This window comes from Hyperolius riggenbachi, chromosome 7 (genome assembly GCF_040937935.1).
Source record: "Hyperolius riggenbachi isolate aHypRig1 chromosome 7, aHypRig1.pri, whole genome shotgun sequence".
In the NCBI taxonomy this organism is placed as follows: domain Eukaryota; kingdom Metazoa; phylum Chordata; class Amphibia; order Anura; family Hyperoliidae; genus Hyperolius; species Hyperolius riggenbachi.
Window position 1 is genome coordinate 30,132,761 of NC_090652.1, and position 18,874 is coordinate 30,151,634.

Consider the following 18,874-nt stretch of genomic DNA (forward strand, 5'->3'; position numbering starts at 1 on the left):
CCTGGTATCTGCTCACTGCTGCCTGGTATCTGCTCACTGCTTAACTGCTCACTGCTGCCTGGTATCTGCTCACTGCTGCCCGGTAACTGCTCACTGCTGCCCGGTAACTGCTCACTGCTGCCCAGTATCTGCTCACTGCTGCCCGGTATCTGCTCACTGCTGCCTGGTATCTGCTCACTGCTGCCTGGTATCTGCTCACTGCTGCCTGGTATCTGCTCACTGCTGCCTGGTATCTGCTCACTGCTTAACTGCTCACTGCTGCCTGGTATCTGCTCACTGCTGCCCGATAACTGCTCACTGCTGCCCGGTAACTGCTCACTGCTGCCTGGTAACTGCTCACAACTGCCCGGTATCTGCTCACTGCTGCCCGGTATCTGCTCACTGCTGCCCGGTATCTGCTCACTGCTGCCCGGTATCTGCTCACTGCTGCCCGGTATCTGCTCACTGCTGCCTGGTATCTGCTCACTGCTGCCTGGTAACTGCTCACTGCTGCCTGGTATCTGCTCACTGCTGCCTGGTATCTGCTCACTGCTTAACTGCTCACTGCTGCCTGGTATCTGCTCACTGCTGCCCGGTAACTGCTCACTGCTGCCCGGTAACTGCTCACTGCTGCCTGGTAACTGCTCACTGCTGCCCGGTAACTGCTCACTGCTGCCCGGTAACTGCTCACTGCTGCCCGGTATCTGCTCACTGCTGCCCGGTATCTGCTCACTGCTGCCCGGTATCTGCTCACTGCTGCCCGGTATCTGCTCACTGCTGCCTGGTATCTGCTCACTGCTTAACTGCTCACTGCTGCCCGGTATCTGCTCACTGCTGCCCGGTAACTGCTCACTGCTGCCCGGTAACTGCTCACTGCTGCCCGGTAACTGCTCACTGCTGCCCGGTAACTGCTCACTGCTGCCCGGTATCTGCTCACTGCTGCCCGGTATCTGCTCACTGCTGCCCGGTATCTGCTCACTGCTGCCTGGTATCTGCTCACTGCTGCCCGGTATCTGCTCACTGCTGCCTGGTATCTGCTCACTGCTGCCTGGTAACTGCTCACTGCTGCCTGGTATCTGCTCAATGCTGCCTGGTATCTGCTCAATGCTGCCTGGTATCTGCTCAATGCTGCCTGGTATCTGCTCACTGCTGCCTGGTATCTGCTCACTGCTTAACTGCTCACTGCTGCCTGGTATCTGCTCACTGCTGCCTGGTAACTGCTCACTGCTGCCTGGTAACTGCTCACTGCTGCCTGGTAACTGCTCACTGCTTCCTGGTAACTGCTGCCTGCTGCCTGGTAACTGCTCACTTCTGCCTAGTAACTGCTCACTGCTGCCTGGTAATTGCTTGCTGAGCACACAGCTCAACAGTCCGTGGAAAAGAGGCCTTAGCGAGAGGGATATGGAGGCTGCCATATTTATTTCCCGTTAAAGGATTCCAGTTGCCTGGCTGTCCTGCTGATGATCTCTTTGGCATCAGTAGTGTCAGAATCACACACCTGAAACAGGCATGCAGTTAATCTAGTCAGGCTACAGTCAGAAACATCTGATCTGCTGCATGCTTGTTCAGGGTCTGTGGCTAGAAGTATTAGAGGGGGAGGATTAACAGGACAACCAGGCAATGTGCATTGTTTAAAAGCAAATAAATATGTCAGCCTCCATATTCCTTTCACTTCAAGTTCCCATTTAAAAAAAAGGCTGTGTCACAGATCAGTACAGTACACAAGTCATTTCAAGAAAAAACAAAACAGTTTCCTGCTTCTAAACGTGTTAAGAAGGTCATTAAGCTGAGATAGCCTTTTCTTCTAAGAATGGAATCGGAACTTACTGGTGGACTCTGAAGTACTTTCTGCCCATTCAGGCTACATTCACTGGGCCAGATTTATCATAGCATTACCGACAGTTTTTTCTTCTAAAACTGTTCTAACCAGCAGAAAAACTTTTCTGCATGATAGTAAGAAACTTCTCAGATACTGCGTAATAGTGGCAGTTACCAGGCAGCAGTTACCAGGCAGCAGTGAGTTTGAGAGGCATTTCACTGCCTAGAAACAGTTCGTGGAAAAGAGGCCTTATGCAAGCATTGGGAAACTTCTTAACAAGGTGCAGAACAGTTCCCCCTGCTGGTAAGGACAGTTACTGAAAAATGCAACGGTAATGCAGCATTATTCTGCGTTACCACTTTTTGCTGCGTTACGTTGCAATGTTGCATTGCAACTTTACAACCCAACTTTCTACTGTGAACCTAGCCTGACACTCAGTAAGGGCGCGTTCACACTAGGGGCGTTTTTGACAATTTTTAAGTGCCGACGATTTTCAAAATCACCCTAAAAGCGATGCCAGGAAGTGAAAAAGTGCAATCGCTTTGAAAAAGCACTTACAAAAGCGATTGAAACCGTCCAACACAAAGAAATAACAAGAAAAAAAAACACGCTTCAAAAACCGGCCAACACGGACGGACACGCGGACGGAACGCAATATGAACAAAGCCTGACTTATTTCCACACGAGTAGTCAGCTGCAAACAGCAAGACAAATTGCAAAGGAGTAATCACTGGCAGTAGTCAGCTAACTGACACACCCAGAGAGGAGTAAACTGTTACTCATCCCATGCTGAGACTGAAGCAGCCTCCACAGATAAAACCAAAGTAAAATATCTGAAATACCTTTTCCAAATATCACTGGTTATAGTGGGCGGTAGCAGAGATCAGCACACACTGCAGCTAGTTTACTATCACTACAGGCACAGTAACAGCTTATACTGTACATACTGGAGGCAGCAGAGATCAGCACACACTGCAGCTAGTTTACTATCACTACAGGCACAGTAACAGCTTATACTGTACATACTGTAAGTAGCGGAGATCAGCACACACTGCAGCTAGTTTACTATCAGTACAGGCTCAGAGTAACAGCTTATACTGTAAATACTGGGGGTAGCGGAGATCAGCACACGCTACAGCTAGTTTTCTATCAGTACTCCAGTACTCATCTGAAAACAGGAAGTAGGGGAAGTTCTCTAGATAACAGTAAACACCTCCCCACAGTTCAAACATGGTTCCTCTCCCATCTAAAGTTCGACTCTATAAAGCCTGGTACACACCTTCAATTTTGATTTGCCAGTGGTTGGCCTATTTGACCACCTCCATGTAGTATGAGGGACAACAGATTGTGTAGGTAAATCCTCTCATACTACATGGAAGTGGTAAAATTGGCTAGTCATTGACCTATCAAAATTGGATGTGTGTACTGTATGCACCCTAACAGCATCCCTTGAAGACTCGGTGTAATTTTCCGTACCTCATACGGGGTGTCACATATGTTGACATCGTGGCCCGTCTGCCGCAGTAAGTTGCCGTCATGTGACACCACAACCTGCCCGTCCTTGGTCAGGTGACAGTCCAGCTCCAGGAGGTCCGTGTGATTGGCCACAGCACTAGGAGGAAGAGAACAATTAGCATTACATGGGGACATATCCACAGCGTGGGATAAGCCGCCTCCCCAGAACATTCCGGAGGTATGTAAAACACAGGAGTAACCCGCTAATTATACCACAACAGCCGCCTGTAACAACATCGCTGCGGTTATGTACATCGTCTTCTGCCTCTGACGTCTGGCGCGGCGCCATTCACCAGAGCGTAACACCCTCTGTACCTGCTCAGCCGTCTCTTGTCTTCTGTCTCTGGCGCGGCGCCATTCACCAGAGCGTAACACCCCCTGTACCTGCTCAGCCTTGTCACACCTTCTCATGACTAAGAGCTGCACACACATCTTATACACATTTATCATCTACCTCTCTCTGTACAATCAGGATAGAAAGGTGTGTATGCAGAGCCGGGACAAGGTCCTCCAGCACCCCCCCCCCCTGCCCCCAACACCTTAATCTCTAGTTATCTGGCCTGCAGCCACTGCCATGTATCCCCTTTTCTTATTTCTCTCTGCTTCAAACACAATAGGGGAATGATAGCTGAGTGAGTTGTGCGCCCCTCCTACACTGCGCCATAAGGCTGGAGCCTCTCTCGCCTCTGCCCCACCCTTCGCCCCCTCCTACACTGTTCCCTGACGCTGGAGCCTCTCTTGCCTCTGCCCCGCGCTTCGCCCCCTCCTACATGGCGCCCTGACGCTGGAGCCTCTCTCGCCTCTGCCTCGGCCCTGTGTGTATAACTTTAACCTCTTGGGGACCCGCAGCTTAACCCCCCTTAGGGACCAGAGCATTTTTACATGGGGGGGGTGCATTTAGATAGCAACAATACGATGTCTTCAGCACAGCAAGATACGTACTTGTCAAACGCTCCCAGAGTGTTCTCAATCCGCTCCCCGGCTCCTGCAAAACACATATACAAAGCTTATCAATCTATGTCTATCTGAGTCTCTTCTCATTACCACTCTGTTTGCGCTCTGCAGAGGGAGGGAGGGTGAGCAAAGGGGGCAACTATACCTGGCTAACCTATACTGTGGCAGCTATGCCTGGCTACCTATACTGAGGAAGCTATGCCTGGCTACCTATACTGGGGGCACCTATAGCTGGATAACCTATACTGTGGCCCTAATGCCTGGCTACCTATACTGGGGGGGGGGGCACCTATACCTGGCTAACCTATACTGGGGAACCTATAGTAGGCTACGTATACTGCACCTACGCCTGGTAACTTATACTGGGGGCACCTATAGCTGGCTAATCTATACTGTGGCACCTATGCTTGGTTGCCTATACTAGGGGCAACTATACCTGGCTAACCTATACTGGGGAACCTATAGCTGGCTACCTATACTGGGATACCTATTGCTGGCTACTTATACTGGGGGCACCTATACCTGGCTAACCTATACTGGAGGCACCTATAGCTGGCTAACCTATACTGTGGCACCTATGCCTGGCTACCTATACTGGGGGCAACTATACCTGGCTACCTATACTGGGGGCACCTATACCTGGCTAACCTATACTGGAGGCACCTATACCTGGCTAACCTATACTTGGGCACCTATGTCTGGCTAACTATACTGGGGCACCTATAGCTGGCTAACCTATACTGGGGGCACCTATAGCTGGCTAACCTATACTGTGGCTGCTATACCTGGCTAACCTATACTGGGGCACCTATAGCTGGCTAACCTATACTGTGGCTGCTATACCTGGCTAACCTATACTGGGGCACCTATAGCTGGCTAACCTATACTGTGGCTGCTATACCTGGCTAACCTATACTGGGGCACCTATAGCTGGCTAACCTATACTGTGGCTGCTATACCTGGCTAACCTATACTTGGGCACCTATAGCTGGCAAACCAACACTGGGGGCACATATAGCTGGCTAACCTATACTTGGGCACCTATGTCTGGCTAACTATACTGGAGCACCTATAGCTGGCTAACCAACACTGGGGGCACCTATAGCTGGCAAATGTATACTGGGGCACTTATAGCTAGCTACCTATACTGGGGCTCCTATAGCTGGCTAACATATACTGGGGTACCTATATCTGGCAAACTTATACCGGGGCACCTATAGCTGTCTAACCTATACTTTGGTATCTATAGCTGGCATGGGGGGGAAGGGGAGCACACCTGAATGTCTATGGGGGGGTGGCCTGTGTTAAGAGGTGGGGGTTTAGGGCGTCAGAGCTTATATGCCTATAGGTTCCTGAGATGTAAATCTGGCCCTGATCTTACAATTACAAGCAATATATATATATTTAGTATGCTAAACCCTCAATACACAGTAATACAATTATGTACCTTGACCTACTGATATTCATGTACGCTTACAGTAAATGTATATGAGCTATAAGAGGTTAGGGGCTGCAGACGGGATTGGCTGCTGCTAGTTCCGGGTTACTGGCCGCTGGGTTACATTATGCAGTTGCAGAGCGGGTACATTGCTACGGCCAGAAAACAACACAATAGCTTATAATTTCTCTGTACAAAGGTGAGTGTCCTGCCCAGCCTCATAATATCAACAGCAGCAGAGCGATGTGTCCTGCTGGAGGAGGAGAGATAAAGAGCACCTGTCACTGCATGACTATGGGGGCTGCTGGAGGAGGAGAGATGAAGAGCACCTGTCACTGCATGAATATTGGGGGCTGCTGGATGCCCTGAGATAAAGAGCACTGTGGTGATATATTGGGGTGCTGATGCTGTTAAGGATAATAACAGAACATATTTCTGTCCTGTTTCTGTCTAGTACTGGGTAAAACCTCAGATGTGTATTGGGCTTGGGTGTAATTGGTCACCTGGCCAGAGTAAACTGAAGTCTAATGTAATTCTGTATGTAGATGTCCATTACCTCTGCCCCATTGTCCAGCAGGGGAAACTGTGTCTACTGCTAATTAGCGGCCAATTAAGGAAGAATAGGCTGGTCGGCATGGCTTTTGAGTCTGGTGTCAGCCATTGTCCCATTATACAAGGAAAGCCTGCTAGAGTCTTGAGGAAAGGGGGAAGCTGACACCTGAATGTTTGAAATGTGTTTGACAGCCTACTGGAAATTATGGAAGGGGTGAAGTCCTTTTGATACCATTTTCTACCTGTGGAAATTGAATTATTGGTGGAGGTGCAAACTCCTTATCTTTGATCAGCTAGGAAGTACTGTCAACAATGGGGTTGTCACCTGTAACTTGGACTAGGGAAATCTTTTCATGTATGTGGATCTCTGGAAATCCCATTTATGTCTGAGATTTAATTAAAAACTAGTCCCTCCCCTCCCCAAGGAAGTTGCAGCCTCCAGGCGAATTTCATAGTATAAAACCGCAGCTAGGATAGCCACAACTTGTAGTTCTTGGAGGTAGCTCACACGGCTAACCTATACTGTGGCTGCTATACCTGGCTAACCTATACTTGGGCACCTATAGCTGGCAAACCAACACTGGGGGCACATATAGCTGGCTAACCTATACTTGGGCACCTATGTCTGGCTAACTATACTGGAGCACCTATAGCTGGCTAACCAACACTGGGGGCACCTATAGCTGGCAAATGTATACTGGGGCACTTATAGCTAGCTACCTATACTGGGGCTCCTATAGCTGGCTAACATATACTGGGGTACCTATATCTGGCAAACTTATACCGGGGCACCTATAGCTGTCTAACCTATACTTTGGTATCTATAGCTGGCATGGGGGGGAAGGGGAGCACACCTGAATGTCTATGGGGGGGGTGGCCTGTGTTAAGAGGTGGGGGTTTAGGGCGTCAGAGCTTATATGCCTATAGGTTCCTGAGATGTAAATCTGGCCCTGATCTTACAATTACAAGCAATATATATATATTTAGTATGCTAAACCCTCAATACACAGTAATACAATTATGTACCTTGACCTACTGATATTCATGTACGCTTACAGTAAATGTATATGAGCTATAAGAGGTTAGGGGCTGCAGACGGGATTGGCTGCTGCTAGTTCCGGGTTACTGGCCGCTGGGTTACATTATGCAGTTGCAGAGCGGGTACATTTCTACGGCCAGAAAACAACACAATAGCTTATAATTTCTCTGTACAAAGGTGAGTGTCCTGCCCAGCCTCATAATATCAACAGCAGCAGAGCGATGTGTCCTGCTGGAGGAGGAGAGATAAAGAGCACCTGTCACTGCATGACTATGGGGGCTGCTGGAGGAGGAGAGATGAAGAGCACCTGTCACTGCATGAATATTGGGGGCTGCTGGATGCCCTGAGATAAAGAGCACTGTGGTGATATATTGGGGTGCTGATGCTGTTAAGGATAATAACAGAACATATTTCTGTCCTGTTTCTGTCTAGTACTGGGTAAAACCTCAGATGTGTATTGGGCTTGGGTGTAATTGGTCACCTGGCCAGAGTAAACTGAAGTCTAATGTAATTCTGTATGTAGATGTCCATTACCTCTGCCCCATTGTCCAGCAGGGGAAACTGTGTCTACTGCTAATTAGCGGCCAATTAAGGAAGAATAGGCTGGTCGGCATGGCTTTTGAGTCTGGTGTCAGCCATTGTCCCATTATACAAGGAAAGCCTGCTAGAGTCTTGAGGAAAGGGGGAAGCTGACACCTGAATGTTTGAAATGTATTTGACAGCCTACTGGAAATTATGGAAGGGGTGAAGTCCTTTTGATACCATTTTCTACCTGTGGAAATTGAATTATTGGTGGAGGTGCAAACTCCTTATCTTTGATCAGCTAGGAAGTACTGTCAACAATGGGGTTGTCACCTGTAACTTGGACTAGGGAAATCTTTTCATGTATGTGGATCTCTGGAAATCCCATTTATGTCTGAGATTTAATTAAAAACTAGTTCCTCCCCTCCCCAAGGAAGTTGCAGCCTCCAGGCGAATTTCATAGTATAAAACCGCAGCTAGGATAGCCACAACTTGTAGTTCTTGGAGGTAGCTCACACGGCTAGAACTAACCTGGTTCCTGACCAGAAGTGCGAACTCCCGCAACAACGCCAGATCGATACGCTGGTACGTTTATTTCCCCATTTTGGTACGCAAAATTGCTTTGTGTGTTATCTTTGTAACCTCTTATTTTATTTTGTAACTTTGTAACTTTTATCTTGTAACATTTTTACTTTGTCTTTTCGTAATCTTTTGTATATATTCTGTTCTGCATTGTTCCATGTTTTTATGGAATATTAAATCATTATTTAATAAGCTTGACTTCTGCTGTACTAAACTAACACTCATAGCCTAGAAGAGACTGCAGTATAGCTGTGTACAAGTCCGTGCCTAATTGTATGCTTGAGCAACACTACCATATGAAATTGTAATTGCATTGTGTGTGGGGGCGTTTGTCATACGTTGGCCTAAAGCGCGCAGCTGACCCAACGTACGAAACGCCAGTGCGAGTAGCTAACAGTATCGTTCGGAACGACTGTTAGTGGTTTTGCGTCACTATAGTGTAAGATTGCAACGGTGTGTGTGTGCGTGGCGCTCTCGTATTTGGCCTAAGCGCAGAGCTGACCCAAATACGAAAACGCAGATTGCGTATTGAGCACTCGATAGCTGAGTGAATGTGTCTAGCAACGCTAGTGGTGGCAGTGGGAAGTGTTTGAGGGGTTCCAGCCTTGTTTGTAGCTTAAATAAGGCTGTTCCCCGCTTAATCTGGTCAAACCCGCAGTCGGGAACCGTATACGCAGGCGCGCCGCGGGCCGGTTCCTGACAAGCACCTGTCACTGCATGAATGTGGTAGTTTGTAGATGCCCTTATGAGGTTTATTTTCTTGGCTATCATGCTAAACCTCTGTCTTTCTAAGTAGCCAGATCAGGTGTGATATATTTTCTGAGGTTCAAACATACTCCAGGAGTAAACTACTTCAGCAAACCTCTCGGGGGAGGGGGGGGGGGCTACTTATACTGAGGGGAACCTCTCATTACCTATACTGAGGGACTACTTATACTGGGGGGACACCTTTTACCCCTTATGCTAAAGAAGGCTACTTATACTGGAGAGACATCGCTAACTACATATACTGGGAGGGCAATGTAAACATGGGTCTACTTATACTGGGGGGCACCTGCCAAATCTATACTGGGGGGCTACTTATACTGGGTGAACTACCTCTGGCTACCTATACTAGGGTGCCACCTCTGGTTACTTTTACTTGGGGGTTAACTCTAGCAACCTATACTGGGGAGACTTGTATCATTGCAAGAAAAGAAGCTGTTATTATGGGACAAGGTGGTCTGATTGGGGGGAGGGCGCAATTTCAGTGTTTGCCATAGGCAGGCGCTATGTCACCCAGATACGCCCCAGGGCCCACAGCTGACAGAGGGCCCCGACTACTAACCTTCCCTTCCTCTGATACAGGGGACTATACATCAGATCAGGTGCTTTGTGGCAACACTAGTTATGGGTGTAAAGACCGTGATGACCACACTTGTGTTATGACCCTTGTGAGATGGGCCCCCAGGCTGTGGAGGGCACCATGGGGAGGCAAGGGAAGGGGTGTGATCATTGGGGGGTCACAACATGTTACTGTTTTGTTGCATCAGTTTGTTGACGAATGCTGCTGTTCTTAAAATGCAAAACTCAATAAAATCTGTCTTTAAAAAAAAAAAAAAAGTTTTGCCAGAGATCCTAAGATTTGTAGTTATGCCCAGAGGCGTATCTAGAGGGGTGCAGGCATGGCTCGTGCCATGGGCGCCACAGCTCCCATGGGCACCATGCCTGCTCCTGCCCTGCACCACCATGCCTGCCCTTGTGCTGCGCCCCATGCCTCCCCATCACTTAGACCTCAGATTGGATTAATTCTGTTATCCGAGAAACATGGCTACTTAACTTATATATGGCAAACTTGGCTTAGTGTTAGCAAAGAGAACAGAGAGGGAATAAGATGACATATTTCCAGAAAAGTACCTTCAGCAACATTCCAAGCCCAAAAAACATGGGCAACCATTACACATGTACGTGAGAAAGGATGCTGTTTTTAGAGAGGAAGAGGGCTCCGACCAGAGGGGGGCGCAATTTCAGTGCTTGCCATAGGCTCTATATTACCAAGATACGCCCCTGGTTATGCCTTTGGGTATTCTTCATTCACCCGAAATCTTTTTCCATACCGCGGAATGAAGACACATGGACCTTGTGAATTTGCTGCGACCTATGAAAGCAGACTCCCATATGACCATGCCTAATGTAATAAGGTCCAGGGGTGTGACCTCCCCATAGGGTGATGTCTCCTCCTGCAGCCAGGGGCATCCCCGCTGGCATAGTGCAGTACTTGGTCCCCGGTTCAAACCCACCCAGGGCACTATCATGGCAACTGCATCACACTCCCCACAATCTTAGCTCAAAAGGATCTAATCACTTGGTCATCCCCAGAGTCCACCTCAAAACCTTTGGAGGCAGTGTCTTCTGTCATGCTGCCCCTACACTTTGGAACTCCCTGCCCCACCCAATCAGGACAGCTCCATCCCTGGAAGCATTTAAGTCCAAAGTGAAAATCCACCTGTTTAGTCTGGCATTTATGAACACCTGACTGTTTCCTCTGTAACACAGTCCAGCCTGCAATCCTGTTTGATCTGAGACATATCTATGCGCTTTGAGTCCTATGGGAGAAAAGTGCTTTACAAATGTTATTGCATTATAATTATTATCTACATGGAGTTTCTATGTTCTCCGCGCTTCTGTGTGGGGTTCCTCCAGGCACTCATTATTCCTCCAACATCCCAAAAATATACAGATAAGTTAATTGGCTTCTCCCTAGACATGATACATACACAGACATATGACTATGGTAGGATTAGATTGTGAGCCCCTATGAGAAACAGTTACGTGACAAGACAATATACTCTGTACAGCGCTGCGGAAGATGTTGGCGCTATATAAATACTAAATAAGAATAAGGGTGTACTCACCTCCTCGGTGGGAGATGTGCCGGCAGTGGAAGGGCAGCCTCTTGCGCCTGTGCAGGATGTGGGGATGCTTCAGCAGGTAGTAGGAGGTGGCAGCGTAACCCCCCAGTACCGGCACCAGGTAGTACAGTGAGGGCAGCATGATGTCAGGATGGGGGGGGGGGGGGGGGGGACTGGAGACGGGAGGGGGAGGCTGGAGACGGGCAGCAGAGCAAATCCAATCCAATCCTGGCAGTCAAACGGCTTCTGCAGTAATGTGAGGGAAATGAGCAGTAATGATACCAGCTGCAGGGTGGATCTATAGCAGAGCGAGCAGGAAGGACAGGCAGGACACAGGGCTGCAGAGAGGATAGAAGATGGAGGCAGCTTAGATGTGTCACTCACTAATTACCCTTTCCAGCCTGCACTGTCCCCTGTCATACATGTGTCACATGTGCTATTACCCCTGCAGGTCACCTACACCATTATTGCTGCATGTCCCCTGTGTCACATGTGCCATTACCCCTGCATGTCCCCTGTGTCACTCACTAATTACCCTCTCCAGCCTGCACTGTCCCCTGTCATACATGTGTCACACGTGCCATTACCCCTGCATGTCACCTAGACCATTATTGCTGTCTGTCCTCTGTGTGCTCTGTCACTTGTGCCATTACCCCTGCATGTCCCCTGTGCCATTACCCCTGCATGTCCCCTGTCACCTGTGTTACTTGTGCTATTACCCCTGCATGTCACCTGTCACCTGTGCTATTACCCCTGCAGGTTACCTGTGTCACTTGTGCTATTACCCCTGCATGTCCCCTGTCACCTGTGCTATTTCCCCTGCATGTCCCCTGTCACCTGTGCCATTACCCCTGCATGTCCCCTGTCACCTGTGTCACATGTGCTATTACCCCTGCATGTCACCTAGACCATTATTGCTGTCTGTCCTCTGTGTGCTCTGTCACTTGTGCTATTACCCCTGCATGTCACCTGTCACCTGTGCTATTACCCCTGCAGGTTACCTGTGTCACTTGTGCTATTACCCCTGCATGTCACCTGTCACCTGTGCTATTACCCCTGCAGGTTACCTGTGTCACTTGTGCTATTACCCCTGCATGTCCCCTGTCACTTGTGCTTTTACCCCTGCCTGTCACCTAGACCATTATTGCTGCCTGTCCTCATCACCTGAGCTAATAACTCTTCCTGTCTCTTGTCACTAGTGTGCTATGTCACTTGGGCTGGTACCACTGCCTGTCCCCTGTCACCAGGGAAAATGCCACTCTCATGTCCCCAGTCACCAATGTGCTCGGTCACCTGGGCTAATATTTCCAGCAACTTAACACTAGTCTTGAGGTGTATAGGTACAATTATTTTTTATTGGCCACTCACTGACCAATTTTACCACCTCTTGTAGTGTGAGGGTCAACAGATATTGAACACTATGCCCAGATCGTGTAGGTAATCCCTCATACTACCTGGAGGTGGTAAAATTTGAAATGATGTACCAGGCTTTACAATTAAGGTGTGTACACACATTCAATCTTGATTGGCCAATCACAGGCCAATTTTACCACGTCCATGTAGTATGAGAGCTTACCTACCTAATCCATTCATAGTATTCAAAATCTATTGGCCCTCCTGTTACATGGAATCATTGACCAATCAAAATTGGATGTATGTACACATATGTAAGCCTGGTACACATTTTCAATTACAATTGTCCAATCACTAAACAATTTTACCCCCTCCATGTAGTATGAGAATCAACACATATTGAATACCATCAGTAGATTGTGAAGGTAAACCCTCATGCTACAGGGTGCTAAAATTGTTCAGTGATTGGTCAATCATAATTGAAAGTGTGTACCTGTCTTTGCCAGTTGGCCACTACTGGTCTTTTCAGTACACGGCAGCAGAAATGGGGTAGGTAGATACTCAAAAGACCAGTAGTGGCCAACTGGCAATTCCTGGCTCAAAGATTCTTCTCCAGACCCATTGGGCAAATTTACCAGAGTTTTCCTGAACCACAGAACATTTAATTCACAAAGGTCCTCCTGGAGAACATAAGCGACTAAGCAAACCCAGTCTGGATTAATTAAACCCAAAAATGTGCAGCCCTTGCCTATGTTGTATAGGACCATTAGCAGTATTTACTACAGCTGGAGGCCACTGGTCCACAAAGAAGAACATAAGACATCCAGCAAACCAAAAATGGACTTGCCTTCTACTAGGGGGACAAACGTTGAAAGCTTCATCTTTGTTAGATCAGAATACAGTGAAGAAAGCTGAAAAACCAGTGAATGTTCCCGCCCTTGCAATAGGTGCAAAAGCCACAGCAATAAAAACAGGACTGCTAGTATCTCGTACAAACGTTCTCACCTTGGAGGCTGAGCAGGGCCGCTGTTCCTCAACCACTTACTCAGCAACCCCCCCCCCCGCCCCCTTTCACTATGGGCTGTTATTACCCAGGTGAATACTTTAAAGGACAACCGAAGTGAGAGGTATATGGAGGCTGCCATTTTTTTTCCTTTTAAGCAATACCAGTTGCCTGGCTGTCCTGCTGATCTTCTCTGCCTCTAATAATTTTAGCCGTACACCCTGAACAAGCATGCAGCACATCAGGTGTTCCTGACATTGTCAGATCTGACAAGATTAGCTGTATGCTAGTTTTTGGTGTTATTCAGACACTACTGCAGCCAAATAGACCAGCAGGGCTGCCAAATAACTGGTATTGTTTAGCAGGAAATAAATATGGCAGCCTCCATATTCTTCTCACTTCAGTTGTCCTTTAAACTCTTACAACATAATAGCAGATAATTATTACTCCATCTAAGTGAGGTCTGATGGATTGTTTATGGTCTTCAGCCCAAAACAACATTAGTAAATATGGACCTTTGTAGCAGTTCCTCACCTGGGTATAGACAACCTGTTGCCTTACTTTCGGAAGACCTGCTTACTCCCTGCTAAAGAATACCTTATTCATTCTTTGTGCAAGCAGCACATCTCTGCACCCTAAACTCAGAGCATCTACTGACAAAGTATTGTGTCCTACCCTGGCACACGGTGCTGTTCTCACCTGGTACAGAGAAATCACAGACTCTTCTGATTTGGAATACTGTCCCCTGGCAGAGCACCTGCTCCTTGTGGTTGAGTTCCTGTCCTGGCACAGAGTATCTCCTCCTTGTGGTTGAGTTCCTCTCCAGGCACAGAGTATCTGCTCCTTTTGGTTGAGTTCCCTTCCTGGCACAGAGTATCTGCTCCTTGTGGTTGAGTTCCTGTCCTGGCACAGAGTATCTGCTCCTTGTGGTTGAGTTCCTCTCCTGGCACAGAGTATCTGCTCCTTGTGGTTGAGTTCCTCTCCTGGCACGGAGTATCTGCTCCTTGGGGTTGAGTTCCTGTCCTGGCACAGAGTATCTGCTCCTTGTGGTTGAGTTACTGTTCTGGCACGCAGTATCTGCTTCTTCTGGTTGAGTTCCTATTCTGGCACTGGCACGGAGTATCTGCTCCTTGGGGTTGAGTTCCTCTCCTGGCACAGAGTATCTGCTCCTTGTGGTTAAGTTCCTGTCCTGGCACAGAGTATCTGCTCCTTGTGGTTGAGTTCACCTCCTGGCACGGAGTATCTGCTCCTTGGGGTTGAGTTCCTCTCCTGGCACGGAGTATCTGCTCCTTGTGGTTGAGTTACTGTCCTGGCATGGAGTATCTGCTCCTTGTGGTTGAGTTCCTCTCCTGGCACGCAGTATCTGCTTCTTCTGGTTGAGTTCCTATTCTGGCACCGGCACGGAGTATCTGCTCCTTGTGGTTGAGTTCCTCTCCTGGCACAGAGTATCTGCTCCTTGTGGTTGAGTTCCTCTCCTGGCACAGAGTATCTGCTCCTTGTGGTTGAGTTCACCTCCTGGCACGGAGTATCTGCTCCTTGGGGTTGAGTTCCTCTCCTGGCACGGAGTATCTGCTCCTTGTGGTTGAGTTACTGTCCTGGCATGGAGTATCTGCTCCTTGTGGTTGAGTTCCTCTCCTGGCACGCAGTATCTGCTTCTTCTGGTTGAGTTCCTATTCTGGCACCGGCACGGAGTATCTGCTCCTTGTGGTTGAGTTCCTCTCCTGGCACAGAGTATCTGCTCCTTGTGGTTGAGTTCCTCTCCTGGCACAGAGTATATGCTCCTTGTGGTTGAGTTCCTCCTTGTCTCCTCTTGGATCGGAGTATCCCCTCCTTGTAGTTAAGCTCCTCTCTTGGCGCAGAATATCTGCTCCTCCTGCTTAAGAGTAGCTGCTTCTGTTCTGGCACAGGGAACTTGCTCTTCTCTTTGCACAGGGTACCAGCTCTTCTATTCTCATCTCAGAGGTTCTGCCCAGGTCTCCTCTCTTGGTACCCTGTAGTCACTCCCCTTTTTGTTGTTCCATCTCTGATCTGCTCCATCATTCAGCTTGTTCTCTGGACTGGAAGTGAATGTTGCAGGTCAGCAGGACCCGAACAGCAGCGATCAGCAGTTTCAGGTCAGATGATGTGTTGGTGTCGCATCACTCACCGAGCTGCTGTCTTGGTTTCTGTTGTCACTGGGCTGTGGTGTGATGTCACACAAGGTCTTCTGCACAGAAGCTGAGGAGTGCTCTTATGACTGTCTTCTGCAGAAGCTGGGGAGTGCTCTTATGACTGTCTTCTGCAGAAGCTGGGGAGTGCTCTTATGACTGTGGAGTGCTCTTATGACTGTCTTCTGCAGAAGCTGGGGAGTTATGACTGTATATACAGTATTTATCAGAGTAAAGCCAGTTGACAAGCAGCTGAGTGGTTAACTCCCTATCTGAAACACAAACACACCCACCTGCATTCCTGGGCAGGTATGTGCCCGCTCAACCTGATCACACGCATGGACAGAACCTGTTTGGCCAGAAGCCGCCTGGGGACAGGGAGTTGTGACTGTCCCTTGCCCATCCCCGGTGCAGCCTGCAGAGATACAGAGCAGGGCGACCCAGCGAATGACTGATGGAGAAGCTGGCAGGTAGCCATACTACAGGAGAACAGAGGGCGGCACCGGTTTGCATTAGTTAATGATGCAATGCAGGCAGCTGCAGGTGGAGTCCTGGTCTATGAAATCACAGAGCACATTGGCAAACTCTCATATGGCCAGCAGCAATTTTACTTGTTTTTTTTTTCAAGGTTAGATTACTAGTTCTGGTGACTACGGTCCTTTAACCGTTTAGCAGCCATTTAGAGGCTTGCAAATGCTCAAGGTCAATTTATTTGACCACATTCATTTATTTCTTATCTGTTACATTTTAGTACTGCTGTAATGTGTACTTATGGCCACGTGTCACTAGGGGGCAGTGTGAGACAATAACGGAGGACTTCTGCTTTCAGTTTCTATATTTACTGCTCTCAGAGAGACATCAAAGCATTCCAAGAATTTGCAGCACAACAAGTTCTTCTGGCTGAGGTCAAAAGCAAAAGCAGTGCACTTATCTCAAAGCTGCTCATTGGTTAAGGGAATGTATAGTACCGTAGAAAAATACCATGTACTGATCTAAACACATTACAGCTAAACAGGTGGAATCACCAAAAGTTACCTTTAAAAGGTGGCCATACACTTATAGATTTTCAGCAGATTCGACAATCAGATAGATTTCTGTCAGATGCCTGTCAAGTTGATTCTGACAGGAATCTGTCATGAGCCTGAACGGAGAAACTGAGATTGATTGCAGTTTGCAGCAACACAGACACTGAGACAGGAATAAACTATGCAGGAAGGTTTATTTACAATCGTGCATACAGTATTATGCAATATCAATGCAGCAGCACACATAACACTATGAACAGCAGTCAGAGAATATGGTGGCAATTATATACAAGAACGCAACCACCACATACATACACACCATACAATCAAGGCAAGATGCAAAAACCCCAATCCCTATCTATCTATCTACCTAAATATATACAGGATATATATATATACACACACAGATACACCAGACAAAGATATACAATATATACACCAAACGCAGTACAAGAAGGCAGGCACAAAATCACAGTCAGGACAAAGCATAGGTCGGCAACAATCGAGCAATCACGGTACACAAGGAGCAGGCAGTAAACGAGGTCAGACAGAATCTAGGTTCAGAAACAGGATAACAGATACAGGATACCAGAGAACCAGGGTTGTCCAGATACTCCAGCTAGCGAGCACAAAGTTCTGGCAAAGGTTGCTCCTTGCAGGGCTCTTAAATAAGGAGGACACACCTGCAGCATGATTCACAAGCAAAGGCCATAGAGAGCAACCCTTGCAGTGGTAGAGCTGTCTCCAGCCGGCATAGAGCCACCCAGTGGTAGAACAAGGAAAGTTCAGGTCCTGCAAAGTCTCTAGAGCCATCTGCTGGTGGAATAAAGGAAGTTCAGAGTTCAACACGATGCTGCCACCAGCAGGCAGGAAGTGGCATGACCATATTCCTAACATAACCCCCCCCCTTAAGGAGCGGCCTCAGGACGCTCCAACAAGACCATATACCACTACCGCCAGGATCCCAAGAGGCGGCAGAAAGGAAATCATACAGGACGGTTGACAATTTCTGCCAACACTGGGTGGGCAGGGAGGGAAACAGAAAATTTAATTTTTCACTTTGTATCTCAGGATGCTGAATTAGGAACTGGAGACAAAAGACATCAAGAAGAACACCAGGCTGGTAGGCATCAGACAGCATGGTAAACTGGCATATATCAGACAAAGCACCAGGCAGAGCAGTGGCCTGGTAAACATCAGGTAGGAAAGTGCCCTGCCAGGCAATAAGCAGGTCCTCACTCAAGCACATATCAGGCTGGTAGACCTTAGGCATGGCAGTGAAGTGGCAAGCATTAGCCGTAGACTGGGTGCCATCAAGAGGAAGAGCAGGTTCAGGAGGTAGCTTGGCAGTGGACTGGCAGACATCAGGCTGGAAAGAAGACAGGAAACCATCAATCGGGGCAATGGACAGGAAACCATCTGGAGGAAGATCAGCAACAGATTGAGGTAACTGGACAGCAGCAGCAGTAGGAGTTGGTAGTGGCTGGACCAACACAGCAGCAGGAGTCTGTAATGGCTGGACCACAACAGCAGCAGCAGGAAGAGTCTGTGGAGGCTGAGCAGCAGTAATCTGTGGTGGCTGAGCAGCAGTAATCGCAGTAATCTGTGGTGGCTGAGCAGCAATCTGTGGGGGCTGAGCAGCAGCAGCAGCAGCAGGAGTCTGTGGTGGCTAAGCAGCAGCAGGAGTCTGTGGTGGCTGAGCAGCAGCAGCAGGAGTCTGTGGTGGCTGAGCAGCAGCAGCAGGAGTCTGTGGTGGCTGATCAACAGCAGCAGGAGTCTGTGGTGGCTGATCAACAGCAGCAGGAGTCTGTGGTGGCTGAGCAACAGCAGCAGGAGTCTGTGGTGGCTGAGCAACAGCAGCAGGAGTCTGTGGTGGCTGAGCAGCAGTAGCAGCAGGAGTCTGTGGTGGCTGAGCAGCAGTAGCAGCAGGAGTCTGTGGTGGCTGAGCAGCAGTAGCAGCAGGAGTCTGTGGTGGCTGAGCAGCAGCAGGAGCAGGAGTCTGTGGTGGCTGAGCAGCAGCAGCAGCAGCAGGAGTCTGTGGTGGCTGAGCAGCAG

The 18,874-nt window shown here is 48.5% G+C and overlaps 1 protein-coding gene across 2 annotated transcripts in view; it reads right to left on the reverse strand.

The window, feature by feature from the left end:
- The window catches only part of GDPD3 (glycerophosphodiester phosphodiesterase domain containing 3), a 36,082-nt gene extending 21,648 nt beyond the window's left edge, over positions 1-14,434 (reverse strand). Inside the window, exons 1-4 of one of the 2 annotated variants that reach the window (XM_068243822.1) lie at positions 14,347-14,434; positions 11,295-11,629; positions 4,256-4,298; positions 3,275-3,410 (exon numbers count right to left, since the gene is read on the reverse strand). In XM_068243822.1, the coding sequence (XP_068099923.1) occupies positions 3,275-3,410; positions 4,256-4,298; positions 11,295-11,433 (318 nt within the window). In that variant the 5' untranslated portion in view covers positions 11,434-11,629; positions 14,347-14,434. The remainder of the gene's footprint in view (positions 1-3,274; positions 3,411-4,255; positions 4,299-11,294; positions 11,630-14,346) is intronic. The other variant, XM_068243823.1, reaches the window with a different exon arrangement.
- Between the last annotated feature and the right edge of the window lie 4,440 nt (positions 14,435-18,874).